At 35.4% G+C, this 22,503-nt stretch overlaps 1 protein-coding gene across 1 annotated transcript in view; it reads left to right on the forward strand.

The window, feature by feature from the left end:
• LOC150081733 (uncharacterized) overlaps positions 1-22,503 on the forward strand; it is a 253,463-nt gene that overhangs the window by 137,949 nt on the left and 93,011 nt on the right. Inside the window, exons 21-23 of the mRNA XM_090378835.1 lie at positions 5,824-5,955; positions 12,882-13,002; positions 21,343-21,497. Of these exons, the coding sequence (XP_090234961.1) occupies positions 5,824-5,955; positions 12,882-13,002; positions 21,343-21,497 (408 nt within the window). The remainder of the gene's footprint in view (positions 1-5,823; positions 5,956-12,881; positions 13,003-21,342; positions 21,498-22,503) is intronic.

Below are 22,503 nucleotides of genomic sequence, written 5' to 3' on the forward strand. Positions count from 1 at the left end.
ATAGTTGGGTCTAACTCCCGCACCCCCAGTAGAAATGCACACTCCTACTTGATATAATAAATAAAACCTCTTCATTCCCTTTGAATGGCTGTAAACTCTATGCAAATCCCTCAAATCTGTCCCGTAATGAAATACTTCCGATATCTGGTGAAGTTGTTTCATGAATATCTCTCTGTCTTCCTACTTTGAATGCAGTCAGATTAATCAATGAACCTTCTCTCACATGAAGATATGGCGGGATTAGACTCCCAGATTCTCTGGTGAGATTTGCACGGCTTCACCTCTCTGGAAACTAGAACGTTTCATTTATTAAACGGGTAAACCGACCAATAGAATACATTCAGTTTATAAAACAAGATATACTGACTGACTCCTTCATGTCCTTAGCTGCCTTGCCGCTTATTCTAAACAACCGACTCTTAGAGCCTTCTTCCTACTCACGATTCCACCGAAGTTCAGTGTCTCTCACGCATGCTCTTCTAAATATTACTTATGAGCGCTCTTCTTCTGAAATGGCATGCATTACACAACTGCTTTCTTTTGAACAGTTCAAACACGTGCATCAACCAGCTAGCTTCTGTTCTATTTGCAAAACTAACAAAAGCAAAACCAAAATAAAAATACATTCATCTTACTTTGTAAATACATTTATTACATTAACAAAATAAAATGAACGTATTTAAACAAATGTATTTAAAATGGATTTTAAAATCATTACAAAGAAGTAAGAAATAAACAAATCAGAATTACAAATTTCCAGTAAAATCACATTAATAATATAGACACTCAAATTAAAAAAAGCTTTCTTCCTATTTTTTTTTTTCATTGGCAAAGTCTCTAATTAAATCTTTGGTATTTAATTTATCTATCTCTTGGGCTTCAATGTCAATTAGTAAAATATATTTCAGTTATTCCTGAGACATTGTATTTTGCAAATAGTTTTTGATTATGTTCAGCTTGCTGAATGCTGTTTTGGAAATAGCTACTGTAACAGGTAGTTAGATATAAATGTAGTTACATGACAAATTTCTAAACTTTATTATTAACAATTCTGCAAGTTCTCTTATTAAATTTATTTTTAATTTCTTCTTTTATAAAGCTAATTGAAACAATTTGTAAAAGTTAAATGGAGAAAGTTTTATTTAAATCTCCTTTTTGCAAATTATCTGCATATTTTAAAATATCATTTTCCATTAATGGAAAACGATATTGACAATATTTTTGATTATTGTCAATATTTTGCACACCGATTTCTCTAATTTGTGTTATACATTTCTAAGCTTCTGTAAAACAAAAAAAGCCCACATTTATCCTGACGGCATCTTCATTTCTTTTAAATCTGTAGTCCAATGTGTCATCATAAAAAAATAAAAGTTTTGAAATCGATTTTATTTTTCCAATAAAATTGTCTTCAATTTCCCATTTATAAGCGATGTTTTTAACTTTACTTTTACATTCGTCAAAAGTTTCTCTCAATTTAATTAGCGCTTCGGGTGTTATTTTTAATGCATGCGAAGCTTCTCGTAAATCAATATTTTTGGTCTGTAATATTTTCGGTTGTGGAAATCTTCTGATGCTATTTTCGCCAAAAACACGCACACAGAAAAACATATTCAAATGTTGACATATTTTTTCTAATTCGAGTTTCTTCTTCGCATTAATGATTGTTCTTCAACATAATGTCCGTTAATGCTTTTAATGTGTCAACAAAGCGAACTTTAATAGCTAGAAATGATGTAATTCGTGGTGATCACATCTCGTGGGATTTAATCGTTTTATCGTAGTACTCGATTCGCCAGTAAAGGAGACTAAAATTTCCCATCTGTTACCAAGGGTGCGGAATATTCTTCCAACGATGTCAAAAATCTATGTTGTGTGTTTCTATCACTTTAATAATCGTATTTTTATACCAGAAGTTGAGCGATCGTTTACAGCTAAGAAACTTAAAACACTTCTCTTATTTTAATGGCTATTGGAACTACTTCTGAATTTCTATTTATTTCAACAAATCTATAAAACAACTTATTTGGTCAATTCAGCTAAACTTCTGAGTAGTATCCACAATTACTGAGTGAAAGGGAGCCAATTTAATATTTTGAACAGACTTTGACGTTTTTCTAAACGTTTGTCAACAATATTGATCAATTCAGTTTACATCTGTGGACTAAAATATTTAATTTTCCCTTTTGTTTTACTTTTGAACTGTTGCATTACAATGCCATATTAGCTAAAAGGTTATTTGTACTTGTACCCAAAATGTAGTCTTCAGACCTTATTTTATCTCCAATGCTTTTATGAATTGTTTTCATTGTTCATAAATACAGCAAGCAATGATATGCGATTCTAAACGTACTTGGCTTTTTATCTTCCAAGAAAGATTCTTTCATGTATTAATTCTTTTTGTCCAAAAGACGTGGTTGAAAATAACCAACATGTTTACTACACCCAGGGCATCGGAGTAACAGATCCATAGTTTGTCAATATATCCATGAGATGCTTTTGCCTTATAATAAATCTCTGAGGACGATCTATTTTCCTGATTTTTGTTCTTTGGACATGGTCCTTTTGACTTACATGGTCGTGAATTAACAATTAATCTTTTAATTTGGTCTGTCAACACGCAGCCCCAAAATTTTTCTGATGCATTTTCATTAGGGAAAATATCATTTTAAATCAGCATCAGTATTGTATTATCACCATTCAGTGCTGAGTTTGTCGAAGGGCATATATGATTTCAGATTTCCGAATAAGAAGGCAATGAAGAAGAAAAATTTGTTTCCAGTTCTAATGGTATAAGTCTGCGACAAGGCCTTTGGTATCATAATAGTCATAAAGTTTGTTTAATGATTATAATGTTCCATCGCCCTGAAAGCTCCTGCTTGTTTATATTTTTGTACCTTAACTTATAATAAATTTATTAGTTTTCAGAAGAAGAAATAAACTTTATGACTAAGTTTAAGTCTAAAATTTACAGTAATAGCCTGGACACGTATTCCACATATATACTGCATTGTCGTAGCCTGGGTATGCGTACATATATGCTGCGGTGTCAACTCTATTGTCTGACATGCACATGTGCTAATAGCTTTCCTCAGGCAGTCAGTGGCAACAGTGTTCAGTCTTCCATCCTGAAGAGACAAGGTGATAGCTTTTCAAACTTCTTTCGAATGATTAATCGAAAGAAGGATCACTACAAAGAGCAGGGAATTTCTACAGCATCTTACATGGCGAAAGTTATAACAAAGCAAAGAAGTTTGCTATTGATTAATATGGAACGTTTTTTATTGATATGGATAAAAAATTGTAATCAAAAGAGAATTCCTTTGAATCAAAACATCATTCTAGCGAAAGCCATGAGTCTTTATAATACGCTGAAGAAAAAAAGAAGAAACTGAAGCGGAAGAGACTAAAGAAATATTTACAGCCCGTCGGTGTTGGTTTTTCTGATTTAAAAACCGTATTGGGCTTTACAATGTTCGTATCTCAGGTGAAAGTGCAAGTGCAAACAAAAACGCTGCTGCAAGATTTCCCAGTGAATTGAAAGACATCATTGAGGAAGGTGGCTACAAGGACGAACAAATTTTCAACGTCGACGAAACTGAACTGTTCTGGAAAAAAATGCCCTCACCAACTTTTTTAGCTGAAAATGAAAGGCCCAATCTGGATATAAAGCATTAAAAGATCGTTTAACACTTTTGTTGCGTATAAACTGATCTGAGGATTTTAAATTGAAGCTTCTACTCGTGTTCAGAGCAGAAAACCCAAGAGCTATAAATGGTTGCGTAAAAAGCATATTGCCGTAATATTGCGATCCATAAGAAAGCATGGATTACAAGAGAATTGTTTACAGAACAGTTCATAAATTATTCTTGTCCGACGGTTGAATGGTACTGCAAAGATGAAAGGTTGGAGTTCAAAATTTTGTTGCTTTTAGACAATGCAGCAGGCCATCCACCTGAAATTTCTGATCTCAATGAAAATATAAAAATATGTTTTCTTCCGCCTAACACAAGGTCTCTCTTACAACCCATGGATCAAGGTGTAATTGCTACATTCAAGGCGTATTATCTGCCCTGAACTTTTTCCAAAGCGATTCAAGCTTCAACAAGAGTGGGATCAAAATCTTTACAAACATTTTGGAAAAAAATATAACATCAGGAATGCGATCGAAAATATATTTGCATCTTGCCTAGAAATCACTGCCAACAACATGCGTTCTGTTTGGCAGCATGTTTTGCTCCATTTGGCAAATGATTTCACTGGTTTTGAATCGCAAGTTCAGACAATTACCGAATACATTGTGAAGATCGGAAAAGACTTGGAGTTCGAAACTTTGGACACTGCCAATGTACATGACTGAATTGATTCACATGCAAATGACTTAGATGATGCAACTCTCATCGAAATTGATGAGCAGACTGCATATGAAGAAGAGGAAAACAATTCTGAAGTGGATAACACTGAAGTGGCATCAAAAGAATTTTCAACAGAAGAATTGGATGAAGTTTTTCGGGGAGTTGACATGGCCTGCGAGTTGTTGTTTGTTATTTAGTTTTTAGGAGCATGTGCTACGCACTGCTGCTCCTGCCACCTGACTACGGAGGCGTCATGGCCTGCGAGGCGGTTATTAATAGAGATCGGAATGTTGAACGTAGCATCAAGATATGCCAAATTTTTCAAGATAGGATTTGATGCTACAAAGACCTATACACCGAGAAAAAGAAGAGACGATTTCACCAGACTTCATTATTGAAATACCTAAATAAACAATAAAACTTTTTTCTCATCTCATGATGTTGCCGTTATATTAATAAAATTTTTGTAATATTCTTTTATTTCAAATTCTTTCAATTGGTTATCAAGCGCAAATTGTTTATAAATTTATTATAATTTGTTTATAGACTGTTTCTCTGGTACGCATTTAATTAAAACCCATTATAATTATACCTCAATCAGCACGGTTTCACATAATACGGAACAGTTTCGGTACTAATTATCAGTGCTATGCGGGGTATTGCTGTATTCACTGAGAGAATATTTTTAATGGAAAAAATAATTGAAATTTTTAAAATTTTCTCTCTAGTTTTCCTCCTTTTCGAAGCACCTCTGGTTTTACTTAAATTTGTGTATTCCCACCGCCTGTAAAATTTGATTATTAATTACAACAAACAAATAATACATGTAGATAACAAAAACTTATGATTTCTATAAGCTTAAAACACAAGACACAACATCGCTCGCCATAGTAAAACGACAATGCAGTCACATTGCGATGCACAAAACATCGTTTCTCCCGGTGATGGGAGAATGTGGGTTGTAAATATGTAGATGATTGTTTTGTTTGTACCTAAGGTTTTTATAAATTGCGTTGCTTTTTTTTAGAAATAAATTGAGGAATATATTCAGAGTTCTTAAATATGTGTGCATAGTTAAGTTAGCTGGTGGTGACCCGCCTCCCCGGAACAGGGACGGTAAACGATGCCACTATGTTTTCTTCTCAAACGATGGGATGGGATGGGACCAATTGGTGGAATAAAATTCATTTTACGCTTGATAAAGATTTAGGGCAAAAGTCTCAGACTCCGGGAAACTTTTCAGACATAAGTTAGTGCAAATGCATCATGTCTATACGCAATAAATTAACCGAAGTTAACAATTCGGTTATACTTCGAATAAGTAACGTTTCGTTTAAATTACTGCTTTGTAATGTGTTAATTTATGAATATACTATTTTTCAATAATTCCCCTGGAATATTCGTATATTTATAGTGAATCACGACATTCATGATTTTTGCATAAAAGAGATTCCTTTTATTTATTTAGGGAACCGATCAAAGAGAAGATGGCTTACTGGAAACAAAATTCCGTCGTTCTGCACCCATGGCAACTTATATGGTTGGTATTATTCTGTGCGAGTTCGAGTACAAAGGAGCCTACACAGAAGGTGGAACAAGAGTGAGTAACCCATTGAACTTTGTATTCGTTTTCTCTACGTTTTTTTTCTTTTGCATTTCGTTTTTTTTTAATGTAGCACTCTGATTGGTTACTGATTAGAAAATTCAACTGAAATTTTAATATCCAAACCATATTGAGGACCATAATGGAATGATAAAATATCCTTAAATGCCTCCGCATTCTCACTTTTTATATGTGATATATAAAATAAACTTTTTTTATGCAACAATGCTCCTTGCAGACAAGTCAGGAACCTTACACCGTTTCGCCTTGACTCCAAGAACTTTATGAATTTGCTAGAGCATAAAGAATGGATAATAAATTAATGATTCGTGATTTCATTCAACGTATTGTTTTTAAGTTGGATTTTCATACCTTGGGTCGATGTGCAGCCTGATATTTTTCCATATACATGATTATACATGCTATAACCAAAACTAAACGATCTTTTCACTATTAATGCTAAATTTATTAACAGATAAATTAACTCTGAATATGTTAATTTTTAATATCACTGTACATTAACGATAACAACATTGTCCCTTATATTTTCTTCACTTATGGATCAATATATCTTTTCAGTGTATCCCAACTATCTGTCTCATATCCTTGCCTGGAGATTCAGGTCATCTTTGCCTCACTATGGCTAAGGAAGCTCACATTAATCCAACTTGTTTCTTGATTTATTTTTAAGTCTTTACATGATTTAAATTTCGATTTTTACTGATAGTAGAATAGACTATATATTATTCTTCTCTTCATTTGTTCACTCAAAAATGAAAATATGGAGTGTCTGATAGAAAAATTATTGTTCATCAGTTTTAAGGGTCGTCAATCCATAAATATAGTGTCCATAAATACTAGCATAGGATTCTCTGTAATTTATATGTAAACAATTATATGAATTGATTTGTCTGTTTATTTTAATTCCTTGTTATTTCACACATCATTTGCCTAATTACCCATCGTTATACTGAGATTTCTCAAGAGCAAACATTGTTTCTTTCTTTATTAACGTATTTCCCTTCAAATGGGCCTGTGTATTTTTATCCACATCATGCATGACTTCAGGTTAGTACAGGAGTTACGGTTGCTGGTCTTCCAAGCTGGTTAATGAAGACCTACATTAACGTCATGTTCGCGTGGGTGGATGCGAGTTAAACGGGTTTTTTTTTTTTTTTTCTCGTGGAGTTCTTTCATAACACTGAAGAGAAAACTAGTCATAGCATATATGGACATGTGTATATGTAAGGGCGGCACCTAGAACGTTTGTTCAACTCCGCCTCGTATCTCTGTGAAGAACAGTATCACTATAATTGGGCCAGATGTATGTGACGTCGGTTTGTGTGTATTATGTGTGTGTTCTGTTGTTCTGTTCTGGCCGCTTGGCTACCCAGAAGCATCAGTCACCTGGACAGATGATTCTGGGTACTCGTCCACACCACGGGAAGGTGGGCCAGTCCCAATAAAACACGTACCGACTCTAAAGAGACTCTGACCAACCTGGTGTTGTCAGCAGGTGGGCCAGGAACCTCTGGGGGCCCATTTCAGAGGCAAGAGAGGAGGGGAAAAAAAAACTACCCGTGGTGCAGGTTGTAAAAAAAAAAATAATAAAAATAATAAAAAATAAATAAAAACAAAAAATAAAAAAATAATAAAAATAATAAAAAAGCTAGTGGTGCGTGCAGGTAATATATTATAATAATAAAGTGATATATTTATGTATGAGAAATAAAAATAAAATAAAAATTGATAGTGTGGCAAATTGAGCAAAAAAAAAACGATAATAATTGTATTAATAATAAAATAAAAAAAATAATAATAACAATAAAAAATAAATAAAAATAAAAATAATAAAAATTAAAATAAGTAAAATAAAAAATAAAATATATAGAGAAAAAAAGAAATTAAAAAAAAATAATAAAAATAATAATAAAAATAATAATAAATAAAAATCTGAATTTAGCCTTCCCCTTCACAAGTGTGAAATCTAGGCTGTAGAACTATTTGTCTGGTTTTGGTTGGCATTGGCATACATGGTCTTTCGCCTGGTAAAAATGCCAGATGCAAAGGCCTGCAGGGAGGAAAGACTGTCTGGAGTCTGGATTAGTTGATCCACATTGGTTGGGGAGAAGTTCAGAATGTCTCTCCGAAGTTGATCTCTGAGATCCTCGTACAAGTCACAGTCAAAAAGAAGGTGGTACCAGTTTTCCTTACCTCCACAAAAGCATAGGTCGGTAGCGAGAAGCCCCAGATGTTCACCAGTTCGCTGTAACATCTTGTTTTTTCCCACTTATCATCTGCAGTGAGATTAAGCTCAATACCCAGAATACAGGTTGGTATTTTCTTTCTGATTCTGAAGCAGAGCCCACGGAAGATCGTAAACAAATCGAGCGGGAGAGTTCTCGCAATTACCTGAATAGCTGCCGTGGAGACAGTCCTGCATATACGGTGGGTGGCCAGGATCATTCCTCTTTGAATGGAGTGCAATTCACGGGCATAACATAATAATATAGCTTTTGTATTAGGAAATAGCTCTCCAACCATGACTTCGTGCATAGCATCTGCCGCCACATGGAACTCTATTTCTGCATAACAGTAGTGCGTGCCTTATACTGCAGCAGAACCATAATAATAATACAAATCGATACATCGCAATATTTCCCTTTATGGCCATCAAGACCAGGGGTTAACAGTAATAATACAATAGGTAAAAGAAACGGATGAATAATAATAATAAACAGAGAACATTGTTAAACCAAACAAGAGGGAATACATATGTGGAATCATAAAAGGAAGTTTAACTCAAAACTCAAAGAATAATACAGTTATATACTATAATGCTCAATTGCTTGAGATTTATGTTTGTTAAATGTTGCACGGGCTCTAGAGTAAGTTATCCTGTCTTGAACAGTTTCGACTGCTTCCACATTTTGTGCAGATGCTGTTTTAATTTAAAGCTCGTATTAACATGGGGAGTCCGCCATGCTCTGGACAGAGGCATGATGGAAATCCTCTTTGATGCTGCAAAGGTCACAATCGTCTCAACCAAGCATCAACGGGAGATTACCGTTGAGTCCAGGTTTGGGAGAAACCAGTATTTCGGACAAAGTGCGTGCGAAACCACCTTCGTCCAGTGCTCCCGCACATTCGCGGTCTTGTGGGTAGGAAGACTGGATTAACGGCTGGAAAGACTGCCAGTCAGAAGCGGTGCTGTTGTCGCAGCAGAGAGTATACTGTGCGTATTAGGCTTATTAATCGAATTCCAGAGGATATACGGCGTATACCCGTGTTTCTATATATGTTTCTATATATACATACCCGTGTTTCTATATATGTTTCTATATACACACACACACACGGCATATTTACTTATTTATATATATGGCATATACATTAAAAATAATAAAACTATACGTATTGCCTAAGAATCAAATTCTAATAAATTTATTTTTTTAATTTTCAGCAAATATTTTAATAATATTGTTTTTTTTAAAGTCTTTCGAAAACCAGATGGTATACGATACGTTATTTACCTAAAAAATTCCAGAGGATTTACGGTGTATACCCTCCACTACAGCCCTGTCAGAAGCCTTATGTAGGCCAGCCACGTGTTGTTGACCAAAGGGATAGGATAAGAGTCATTTAGCGGAACAGACATGCCACAATAGAGCAACTTGGCCACAATGGAGGGCCATTCACAACCCATTTCAACGTGTCCCATGAGTCGAACTAGCGTGTTTAATTCATCATCGCAATCGACGGGCCACCAGAGTACCGCTGCTGATGGCCAATTGCAGATAAATGATGGGCCGGTGGGCACTGGGGGGGGAAACTATTGGACAGTGCGTGAGTGAAAATGAGTTGATGGATCGCATTTCTAATTACATCATGCGGGCGAATATGGTATAATTAATATGAGGTTCCTGAACACTGCACAGTATGAAGACAGTGTAACAGTCTGTGGTACGGTTGGATGGTCAACTGTGGTCTTCCAGGACCAGTACGAGTCTATGATTTCTGACAGTGCTCTGCACCATTTTATGATGTACCCCTTAGTGACTGCACCCATTTATGATGACCATCCTCCCGGACCGCAAAGGCATCGTTCAACAAGACAATGTTCCATGCCATGCCACAGGACTGCAACGGCGTTGGATTAGTTTGACGAGTATTATTCCTGCGAGTACTTCAACGGTTGCCAAACTCGCCCGATTTGTTTTTGTGTTGGCAGTGGTGGTGGTGGTGTTGGTGCTGGTGCTGGTAGCGGTTTTGGTAGCATCAGCAACTTTGTCCATATTGCGCCATTGTGTATTTTATGTATACAAGTGTAGATTTTTCATGTTGTTAGGGCTGAAAAACCCACGGAGAAAACACACACCCTCCATCCGAGATCGGCTAACCAAAACCATAAATGAAAAATCCTTTAGAAATTTCACCAGTCTGCTACAGGACTCGAACCCAGACTTCTCCAAACGAGTGACAAATGATGAAACCACTGTACTATCACTGCCCATTCTTATGATCTCGACCCAACTGAATTTGTATGTGATGCTATGGACATGCCAATCGGGATGTAGTACTACCGAATATCCGGAAACTGTGAGATACACTGTGACAGACAGATTATTATATGCGTGGACATCCACCAGTATCTTAAGGGGACCTTTCGGCGACGAATGCAGGCTGTATTGAGCACTGAAGGTATAATACAGTAACGGAATGACGATACCTCCGGGTATTCCACTGTGGTGAAGCACGAGGAATGAAGAGGCTAGGCAGCTAGTCTGGTATAGTCTTAAAGATCACATCAGGAACCGCTCGGAAATCTAGACAAAGCGAGGCATTAATTTACAATTTCGCCTCTGTTGTACCCATGTACTAGGTAGGTGTTCCTAATACCAAACTATCTCAGTGTATATTGAGGTCTTCGTTGCTTTAGGCGAAATCAAATAACGACAATGAATAACATGCATTGTTTGATGAAATTATTGTCGGAAGTTGTTTTTATATCGAAAATATTCCTTTAAATTTCTCATATTTTAAATTAAGTAATGTGTGACGATATATTTCCATTTATTTTTAAAGTAGCGAACCCAAATTTTGAAATAATAAAAACTACATTCAGGTATTCTACTGCTGATCAAACACTATGAATCTAGGCTGTTCACTAATTATATAAATCCATCTTGTAGCATGATTGTTGAAACAGAAATTTAAATTGTTTTAAAAATGAAAATTAATTAGCGCTTATATTTTATCCCATTTCTTCTCTTGTGTTCATTTTTCATATTTCCAAAATTGTGAGCAAATTTGAATAATTAATTCCTATCCCATTTTTTGGGTGTATCTTCTTCCATCTCGCTTCAGTCTATTTTGAAATTTTCCTTTCAGAAGTAAGCATGGAGAGAGGAATTTAAGCATTGTATTAAAATGCACATTTTTCTGAACTTTTGTTTTGAAATTTTCCTTCTTTGGAGATGATAATCATATTCCGCGTTCAAGGCTAAAGATATGGTTATCTTATTTCATTGTTTCTTGCGGTATATTTATTCGCGCTCTAGCAAAATGTCGGATTTAACCATCTTAAAAAAAAAAAACAGTATTACACAGTTCATAATATCCGTAATAATGTGGGTACTCGCATGCACAGATCAACATTTGTACAACTCAAAGAGCGGCTGTCATTTTGAGAATCATGAACAGCAAGTACAAAAAAAAAAATAAATAAATAAAATAAGGGGGCGCTAGGTGTAAAAGAAAAAAAATACTATATATAAAATTTCTTTAAATTTTATATAAGAAAAGAAATGTCAGGAAAATAAATTTAATTTCATTTCTTTTTCGTGACAGGCGAATACTGCAGTCATTAATAATATGCATACTAGTATTTATTATTTTTTGCTATTTTATTAAAGTAATATCTAAACTGTAAATGTAGCCAGTGGTATTTCTTAATACCTTCATAACAACCAGATTCAAAGCGGTGCCCGAAAATTAATATTTTCAACACTATTTAAGACCAGTTACTTTTCATAATGGCAGCCACTCTTTCAGATGCACAGTTATTGAAGAAGCTAATTGAATACAGTTACTTAAGTGGCATTCGTTTTCTGTTATTTAAATGCCTTAACAAAAGAATTTATCATCAACTTCATGCAGAAACTGTTATGCTCCGTGGCTGAGTTAGTCGGTCTCAGGCGTAGATAGAAGGTTTTCCCCCAGAAACTGAGGTTTTTCCAGCAAACAGAGAAGTCGACCATAGAGCACACGCAATGAACAGACACAAGACACAGCAGGGCAGATGAATTTAATTATTCGGGTGGCCTAAATGTAATAGTTTTTTTAGAAACTGTTGTTTTTTTTTATCGTAAACCGTGTGCAAATGGAGAAAGATCAACAGCTGATACAGTCCAACATGATGATGAATTTAAACAAGACAAACTCGCATAATAATTTAGATAAAATTTGTGATAATCTGAACGGTTGCTAGAAATTCAGTAGCAAAGCCGCATTTTGCTAAAATTATCCTACACCGCCTCAACATTAACAGAACAACAATGAAATAGAAAGAGGAGTTGAAATTTCAAACTCAACCACGGTCATCGTTCTATTTTTGCACCTGATTTTCACTTTGGGAGGAGAAACCAAAAGTAATTTGCATAATTCATTACACTCTTTACCAAACTGATATTTTCAGTGATAGAATTAAAAATCTTGTTAATTGCTGGAAGAGAAATAAGTGTGCAGAATTATGAAATGATCACATTGAAAAATATTCCCATGTTTTTGAAATAAACCACTTTGAAGCTACATTGAAAGTATTCTTATTTACTACCTCAATTTTGTATACATTTCCCATTTTTAGATTACTTTTATAAAACTCGTCTTTGATCATTGCAATTTACGTCAGTGTTTAATTGCAGTTCAGAATATACGGATCACCGGAGAGCATGAACTACACTCAGTATGCATTAGAAGTTGGAATGAACGTTCTTACGTTCTATGAGAAATATTTCGATATTAGATATCCTCTACCTAAACAAGGTATGTAATTTTCAGTTCATTTTAAAATTTGGATATCATCTGTTAATGAAGTTTAATTCCTGAGCTTCTTTGGATATCTGTTTTAAAAGAGATCCAAAAAAAAGCTCTCACTATGTCATAAAATTAAGGGTGTCGAAAAATACGTATTTGACCAAAGGAAACGCGTAGGGCTTCGGTTTCAAGAGAGGGGACTATAGTGGATTGAGATATTTCTTAAAATCACTAACTGGAGGGACAACTATATGCTATTCGATAAGAAGCCATTACAGAAAGTATTCAATCCTGAAAGTTACAATTGCCTTTGTTCCAGTGGAGAAGTTCCATAAAAGAAAGATGCCCAAGTGGACGAAAAAAGAGGTCATTTTCTTTTCTCACAAAACAGGGTGAATTCAGATAGGTGCGTTACTTATAGAAGTTGAAAAATCATAGAAAGCCCATCAGAAGTGGCGAGTTGAAGTTGTACTTCGCAACGATCTTTACACTTGAAGGACCATTTAAACTAGAAGAGATCAGTGCCAAGGAGTCAGACTGTTATAAATTAAGTTATATACAATTTCGAAGAGCAATATATGTGGAAAATTGCTCAAAACGACAAAAGGTAAAGCTTTAAGAATGGACAGTACACATCATGTTATACTAAGAAAGGGTCCACACCGTGATACTCCTACCACCAGACACTGGAGAATCACTCTTTGGTATAACATCTCACCAGTCCATAAAGAAGATTCAAAACACGTGATGGGCAACTACAGACCAGCGAGTTTGACTTCACTGGTGAGAAAGATCGTAGAGTATTGAAAACAACGCAGTATCATCTAGACGGGAATGGCGTCCTGAATGGATCTTCGCATGAGCTCCTGAAGAGAAAGTTTACGCTAGTCCACCTAATTAATTATTATGACGAAGTCATAAAAACAGTTGGATGTAAGAAACAAATGTGACACTAATTACCTTAATTACTTTAGGAAAGCTTTTGATGTGGTCCCAAATAAGGCTATTATAGTGTATGACTGGAAAAAAAATTGGGATTACTGGTAAAATCTTTCGTTGTATCAAGGACTGGTTAAAATATAAGAGAGAAAATAATCATAATTAGATGTCCCTCAGGGTGGACTAGTTTAGCAAGCGCAGTCCCTCAGGAATAAGTGTCCTCTGTTTCTTATCTTGCAAAATGACGTTGATGGGGAATATAGGGAAATTATCTAATTTTGCTGATTATTTAAAAATAGGAAGGGTTGTTACAAAACAAATCAGGCAATTTTCTTCAAGGTGACTTATATCGTTTTTTTTTTTTTTTTTTTTTATGAAAACCCCAAACACGAGAGGTATTAGAACCTATAGTACTTAGTGCCGTGCTTGGGTTGGAGGTTGAGAAGACTAAAGAAGATATTTATTGACACTAGACTTGAACTTCTGCAGACTGTAATTTTCAGGAAATGCGTATGAAGGAAGGTTGTTCCAGAAAATGGCAGTTGAACGAATAAACGAGGAAGATGAAAAGTTGGTTCTGTGAATTTGAAGTTGGACAATAAATGGATGTTGGATGGTGGCGGCACGTGTTCGGACTGTTTTGAAAGAGAGAGCGGGAATTATAGAAGCCAATTCAGAAGAATTCAGAAGCCCATGGAAGTATCTGTAGAAAAGGAATGCAGCAGAAACAGTACGTCTATGAGACAGAGAGTGGAGAGACTCTGTTAGAGAGGAGTGATTAATTAACCTAATTTCCCTCTTTTGAATGGAATCTAGACGCCTAAGAGAGGTTTGGGGGCAGCACTCCAGTTGTGAGAACAATATTCCATGGTAGGGCGGATTTGCGATTTGTGCAGAGTGAACAGCTGTTTGGAATCAAGTAACGCCGAGACCGAAAGAGAAAACCAAGCTTTTTAGATGCAGAGGAAAAAAATATTTGTAATATGCTTGTGCCAAGAGAGATTAGAAGTCAGGGTAATCCTCAAAAGAGCTATATCAACTTGCTTAGGAATCGGAGTGTCACCAAAGATAAGCATAGGAGCAGAAGAATCCTTTTTGCGAGATATAATACAAGACTGAGTTTTAAAAGGATTGAAATCAACTAAGTTGTCTTTGCTCCACTGGAGGATTACCTGGAGATCGGAATTTAAGGAATTGGTAGCAGATATTCGAGAAGTTGAAGCTGATTGAGCAGGGCAAGGTTTCTCAAATTGGAAAGTGGGATGCAATGTGCTATCATCGGCAAAACTATGGATAGGATTTCCTGTCAATGGAAGAAGGTCATTAATATACAAGAGGAAAAGAGTGGAGGAAAGTACCTTGGGGGACACCAGGAAGTTAGAAGACAGCGAGACATCTACCATCACCCTCAGTGAGCGATCAGAGAGAAAACTGGATAACCAATTACAAAAAACAGTTGGCTACCAGTTGTTTAGAAGATCTTTATGCCAAACAAGATCGAAAGCCTTTGAGATATCAAGAGCAACTGCTTGTGTTTCCCCGAACTTTTCCATTGAATTTGTCCATAAATGGGTAGGCCCCTACGTAGCCAGGTGGGCAGGAGCAGCAGTGCGTAGCACACGCTTCTTTATTAGACCGGGATTCGAGCCCGTGACCACCAAATACGGAGGATGCGGAAGGGCCAGGAAATGACCACTGAATATCCCCGGAGCAATATGGCCTTGGTTGCTAATGCTCCTAAAAACCAAATAATAACAACATAAATGGGTAACATAAGACAGGATATCACCAGTGGATAGACACTGACGGAATCCATAGTGGCGATCGTTGATCAGACAGAAGGTTTCTAGGTAGTTTAAGAGTCGGCGGTTGCACAAAAGGTCTGAAAAATGGCGATTGGATTTAAAGTTTTAAATGTCAGGTTATTCAAAGGTAATGCTTCCAATGTAAGCTAGAGGAAGAGCAGTTAAAAGTGATTTAGGACAAAAAAGATAGAGGTTACGATTCAATCGTGCATAAAGATTTCCATGCAGTGTAAACAAGTGGTGAGGGAAGGACATGGTATCCTGCTATGATATATAGAACCTTCACAGGCAGGGAAAATGATATAATTTTCCCTTTATATAAGACTATGCTAAGAACATATTTAGAATACTACGTACAGGTTTACCGCCCAGACATGAAAAAAAGATAGAGCTTTTAGAAAGGTTCAAAACAGGGGCAAACAGGTTGGTGAGCGGTGTACAAGGTACATATGAAGAAAGGTTAGAAGGTAAATAGATATCTTAGTTGGGAGGGGGATCTGTTGAAAATATATAAGGCCTGAAAGAGAATCAGTATAAACAACGAGGCAGGTATGTTTTTACTGCGAGAGAGAGAGAGAGAGAGAGAGAGAGAGAGAGAGAGAGAGAGAGAGAGAGAGGGGGGAACAAGTGGACAGAAATACAAAATTTTGTGGGAGTAGCAAAAGGCTGGAGCAGGGTTCTGTTTTTTGTTTGTGGGAATAAATCGCATGCTGGTGTGATCGAGGCGGCGAGGTTGGCGAATTTCAAGGCGATAGTGGATATCCCCTTGTTTTCCACAGAAGAGGCATGAAGAATAGAATTTTTTTTTTTATCAGATGCAAAAAGCCCCGCTTCCTTGTATCATTTAGCCATTGCAATAATAATACTAAAATATTATTGCAAGATATTATTAAAACAGAAAACATGACTAATTTTCAAATTCGTTTTGAATAGTTGCTTTCTTATAAAAAAATATGCTATGATATTTTGGTTTAGTAAATGTTTCATTATATTTAAAGTTAATCATTATTACACCAAGATCTAGACAGAGGAGACAATTAATCAGGAAATATTTATCAGTATTCATGATCCTGAAAACAAATAATAATAACAAAACCATTAAAGTAATGCAGTAGATTAGAGTCCTACAATAATACAAAATGTAATTAATTTTCACTCTCACTACTGTGAAGTTATTGTGTCAGAAAGTTAACTTATTTCAATTTGGTGAACACAAACTCAAGCAGTACGGGCTTTGCTTATAACAGAGTGCAAAGAATAAACTACATCCAACTTTATAAATTTAATTCGTTGACAGACTCGGTGTTTTTCTCCATGCTATCGCATTTCCCCATTAATTCTTAATCTGCAGAGTGCGCCTACTTTCTGTTGATATTTGCTTGATACTATCGTTGGATTATCGTTTGTCTGCCTCCGTGCTGATAATATTTTACAAAGAAAAGCAGCAAAGTCTACTTTAGTTACATTAACCTTACACAAAAGAGGTTGAATCGCATTTCCCACTGATATCAATGATCACACTCAGGTTGCTGAAAAACTGAACAGGTATTTTGCATCTACATTCACACATGAGAAGTTCTTTAAGAAAGAGGATGCCAGAAATTTATCGAACTCTAACACAGAGCTAAATGATTTTGTAAACTGAGAGGAAAGTGGAAGAGAAATTGTTGAAGCTAAACATAAAAAAGTCGCCTGGGGTGGATAGGATCTATACAATTATATTTATGGAGGCAGCATAGGAGATAAGTAAACCCTTAGCTACACTTATAAGAGAATTTTTGGATTCAGGGGATTCCCTATGGACTGGAGATGTGCGAATGCATTCCCAATTCACAAAGGGAAGGCCAAAAAGCGGCATGAATAATTTCTGATCTGTTAGCTTAACTTCTGTTCCAAGAAAAATATTGAAGTTACCAGTTAAGGAAGTAATGCAGGACCATCTAGACAGGAATGCAATTATGCTGCAGTAAAAGTATGGATTTGTTGTAGGAAAATCTTGTCTGACCAATCTGAGTGGACACAATGAGGCAGTAACAAAGGAACTGGATGAAAAAAATAATTTTTATATCATATACTTGGATTTCAGGAAAGCTTTTGATACTGTTATGTATAAAAAACTGCTGCACGTATTGGAGCAGTGTTGCATTAAGGACAAGTTACTGCTCTGGATAAAGGGATGTTTGAGTGGGAGAAGACAGAGAGTGGTTATTAACGGACACTGCTTTTAATGGTCTAATATTGTTAGTGGAGTGCCCCAGGATTCAACTGTATCCATTGTTGTTTTCTATATTATTAATGATGTTGATATCAGGCTTAATATCTAAGTTTGAGCTAAAACAAAGGTTGGCAGGGTTGTTAATAACGGTAATCATGGTAAGGTACTGCAACAACAACATCTAGAAAAATTATGCTGATGAGCCAAGAAGTGGCAATTGAAGTTTAACATTGACAAATGCGCAAGGTACTGCATATGGTTAGCAGTAATCCCAGATTAATATACCAACTGAGTGGTACCACACTCAAGGCTATTGATAATGAAAAATTTCTGGGACAAATTGTGCAATCAGATATGAAGCTCTATGAGCAGTGCAGACAGGCTGCCAGGACAGCTCATGGGGTTTTATCTATGATATACAATCAATTTTCCAGCAGGGATAAGGAAGTGATTATCGTATTGTATAAGACAATGGTTAGGCCACATCTTGAGTACTGCATACAAGTTTGGAAGCCTCGTTTTAGGAAGGACGTGGATCTGTTGGAACATGTACAAAGAAGAGCAACGAGATTTGCAAGGGAAGCAAAAAAGGGTGAGCTTACCAGGGAAGTATTAAAATTTCAAATTGCAAATTTCAGCATTTGGAGAGTAGGCACTTGCGAGATGATCTGATTGGGGGTGGTTAAAGCCTTGAATGGATTGAATATTGAATATGAATATGTTCAATGGATTGAATATGCTCAGTTTATTTTTCTACAATACTTAAAAAACAAAATTTACTGTATTTTATATCAATTTTCAGAACTTTCGTTTTTATATAAATACTTTTCACGCCAAATTCCTACGTCTTTAGCTAATTAACAGGAAAAATTTTGAAGATTTTGCATATTTTTATGTCAAAGCACAGTATGAAGCGTATAGGAGTACAGTATTTTAATTCTCCAATATTTATCTATTTTTTCCTTATATTTTTATTAGCTTTATTTGCTGAATTTTCTTATTTTGTTTTCTAACTACTTCGAATAGGGTATCAAAAAAAAAAATTTTCGAAGATATGTGAACGAAAACGTGAAATTAATTTGACAGTTAACTATTAATGTAAAATTTCAATATTATAAATTATTGAATTTAATTAAGTAACGAACAACAAATACTGTCTCTCAAGAAATTAAAAAAAAAAAAAAAACTGTCAGGACCAGCCAAGAACCAAATAATCTCTCCCTGCGTGATATGTCCACAAATTGCATGTTTTCTGGTCAGTTTGCTTGTTTTTCTAAACGAAAATCCCTGGGAGGTAACCTTGCCACCGCTCTCGAATCCAACGAACTAAGCCATGGAGTGTGAAAACAAGCCCATGAGATTGTCCAGATTCTTTGACGGGATTTGAACTCGGGTCTTTTCCAAACGGGGGAAGAGGACAGTAGTTATAACCACTATTCAACCCCAAAGACATTCTAACTAACTGTAATATTACATACAAACTTTTATTTCACGTATAAAAATTTCTGATATTAAGTAATGATAATATTATAAATAAAACAGGCCCATATTTTTGAATGAAAATCCCAAACATCTTAGGTGCTTAGGTGGAAATGTGCATGGGTTAAAATAAAGTAAATCGAATTGATTATTTTCATTTAAGTGCTCGGGTTTTCAAATGAGTGCTTATTAAAAGGCATTTTGTAAGAAGCCAACTCGATATCAATAATCATTTTGTCTCTCAACAACGTCCACTGTTGAATAAAGATTTAAATCAATTTTCTTGGAAAGTTTGGAACTTTAATGCAAATGTAATTTTGGAAATTTTGGAATTTTAATGCAAATCAAAGACAGCTCCTAAATTAAATACTATAAATCGCCTTATTAAATCTTCTTTATAATTCGAATGATTAAACAAATTAGATATTTCAAATATCTAATAGTTCAAATTCTTAACAGTTTTGAATAAAAGATATTTTCAAACGTGCAAGTGTATCCAAGAAGTTATGTATTTTCCAGAGTTTATTAAAACCCTGCAGAAATTAAAGAACGAAGACTCATAGCCATTGCATTTGATAATCAAGATGGGAATATTTAAATGAAAACCATGTGGATTGAAATATTTCACGAACAGAAAGCAGATGTAGTATTTCCAAATGTTGCACATTACTTCCCTGACTAAAAATACTATTTTTTATACTCCGGCACGACCATCAGGTGAGTGGAGTTTACAATAAATCATCGATACAAATGTTAATCGTATTTAGCAGTCACGGACATGAACGCCGATTCACTCAAACAGCGCGTGTTATTGCATTCATGCACGTGACCACTCGGCTACGTGAGGCTTTCTAAAAGATGGCTTTGCAAAACGCTAAAGAGCCTTGTTCTTTGTGCCAAACAAGATTCAGTTCTCTCAATTGCTTTGTTATGCACAACATTTTGTCTTCTGAAGATACCAAATACCAATGAGGTAATTGATAATCCAAACAGAATGTCTCATCTCTCTTGAACTACCAAACGTTTCCACCCTAAACTGACGCTCAACATTAGCATTCACAGCATATTTCATAGGAATCTAAACCCACCAGCATTTTTCAACAAAAAGCGAGTTGTTGTTAAGAAACTTTCCAAGCATTCCTCACCTACTGCATCTTGATTGAATAAGCAGCAGGTTAGGATATACTCATTACAATTATCTAATTTCATTTACAATTTTAATATTAAGTGAAGTGACTCCATTTCCCTTCGTCTACATTTTGTTATAAAAATCACAGGGACAAACATTAAAAGTTGCTGGCCTCATAACCCACGTTTTTCTTATGGTCAACTCAGGTTGCCGTATAGATTTGTTAGCGAGAAAAAACAAATAATAATAAAACTTATCTTGGTCCCAAATGGCAAAATACGCATTATTTTTTACAAGAAAGTTCAAATATTAATTAATAGTCTGTAATAAAAGGAAGCACAATACATGCTTTATTGTTCAAATTTTTAGTAGATTTAGATGTTTAAATTTCACTTTCATTATTTTATCAGTATCTCAGTGGGGTATTTCACGGCACTAATAATAAATAAGAATATGATCCAAGTTGTTTCTCTCTTCATTTCATTTGCGAAATTAATATTACTTCCATTATTAGCATAAGCGTGAAATAAATAAAAACAAAAAACGAAGGAAAAAACGATAGAGGACTATGAAATACTTGATAATATTGCAGTTTCCAACAAGAAAAAAAAAAAGGTCAGTCTCTTCACATGGCTTTATTATCTAATAGACTCTTTCAAGTGCAATAATCGAATTTCAGTAAATTTCCTCTGAGCTAAAGTAGTTTCAAATACAATTAATCATTGAGAAATAGTTAGATAAATATAATTAAATAAATTCGAATATTGTCTATCCCTGTCCAGACATGGTTGCAGTACCAAGCTTGCCTGCAGGTTCCTTGGAAAGTTGGGGTATAACAACTTACAGAGATGCCTATCTCTTCTATGACAGTGTTGAATGCACCTCTTCGGACAAGTTGTGGACTGCGTCTATTATAGCGCATCAGCTTTCCCGTATGGTAAGAGTTTGCGCCATCTGTCGGTGTCAATATTAATTGTTGAGTAAATTATTTTATTTTTTCTTAAAAAGTGGAGGATACATAGCTTGAATGTATTTTTTTCTTTCTTTCTTTATAATTTCAATGAACTTATGTAAATTTAAAGGCATGAATAAAATTAGGGTTTTCAAAAAATGGAATTGTTATCCTAATAATTTTGTAGAAATGACATTCATTTGAACAAAAGCGGTGCAAGGATTTTTGCCAGTATCATTGAGGTATCACTAAGGGTTCAGGGAAATTTCTAGTTATGGGGAAAGGAGAAGGGTAATTTAGATCCGCGTTTATCCGATGACATGGGTCAAATAATGCTTGCATTCAAGAATTCCTTGTTGCCACAACAGCCGATTGTGATAAGATGATCTGAAGGTAGCAACTTTTCAAATGAGGGGAATATAAAGCTTGGGAAACAAATCTAAATAACTTCAAGGAGTGTGTCTTAACTGTGTCTACAGTAATATCAGGAGTATTATCAACAAAATGGCTGAACTTGAACTCCTGGTTAGGACAACTAATGCTGATATAATAGGGCTAATAGAAATGTGGTGCCACCGGAAATTAGGGATGACGAGTTCCACTACGGCATGTATAATGCATTAGGAAAGATAGAAGGGGTGGAGGGATCAGGCTTCTTATCAAAAGCAGCCTGAGCGCGAAAAGAGCTATTGCTGAGTCTGAGCCTGCCAGTATGGAATCTGTGTGGTGTGAGTTAGTTAGAAGCAAAGGTATAATGAGGGTGGAGTAATCTACAGACGAGAAGATGGTGAAGGATATGACGGGAGTCTATACATACAGATGGAATCTGCATGCACACGTGAATGCCTTATTATGGGTGACTTTAATCTTCCCCAGGTTGAATAATGATCATCCAGTTTTTTAATAAACTGGATGATCATTATTTGTACCAGCATGCTAGAGAAATTATTAGGGTTGAGAATATCCTTGACCTCATCATTACTGACAAAGC

This window comes from Mastigoproctus giganteus, chromosome 8 (genome assembly GCF_048544385.1).
Source record: "Mastigoproctus giganteus isolate SK-2022 chromosome 8, ASM4854438v1, whole genome shotgun sequence".
Classification (NCBI taxonomy): Eukaryota; Metazoa; Arthropoda; class Arachnida; order Uropygi; family Thelyphonidae; genus Mastigoproctus; species Mastigoproctus giganteus.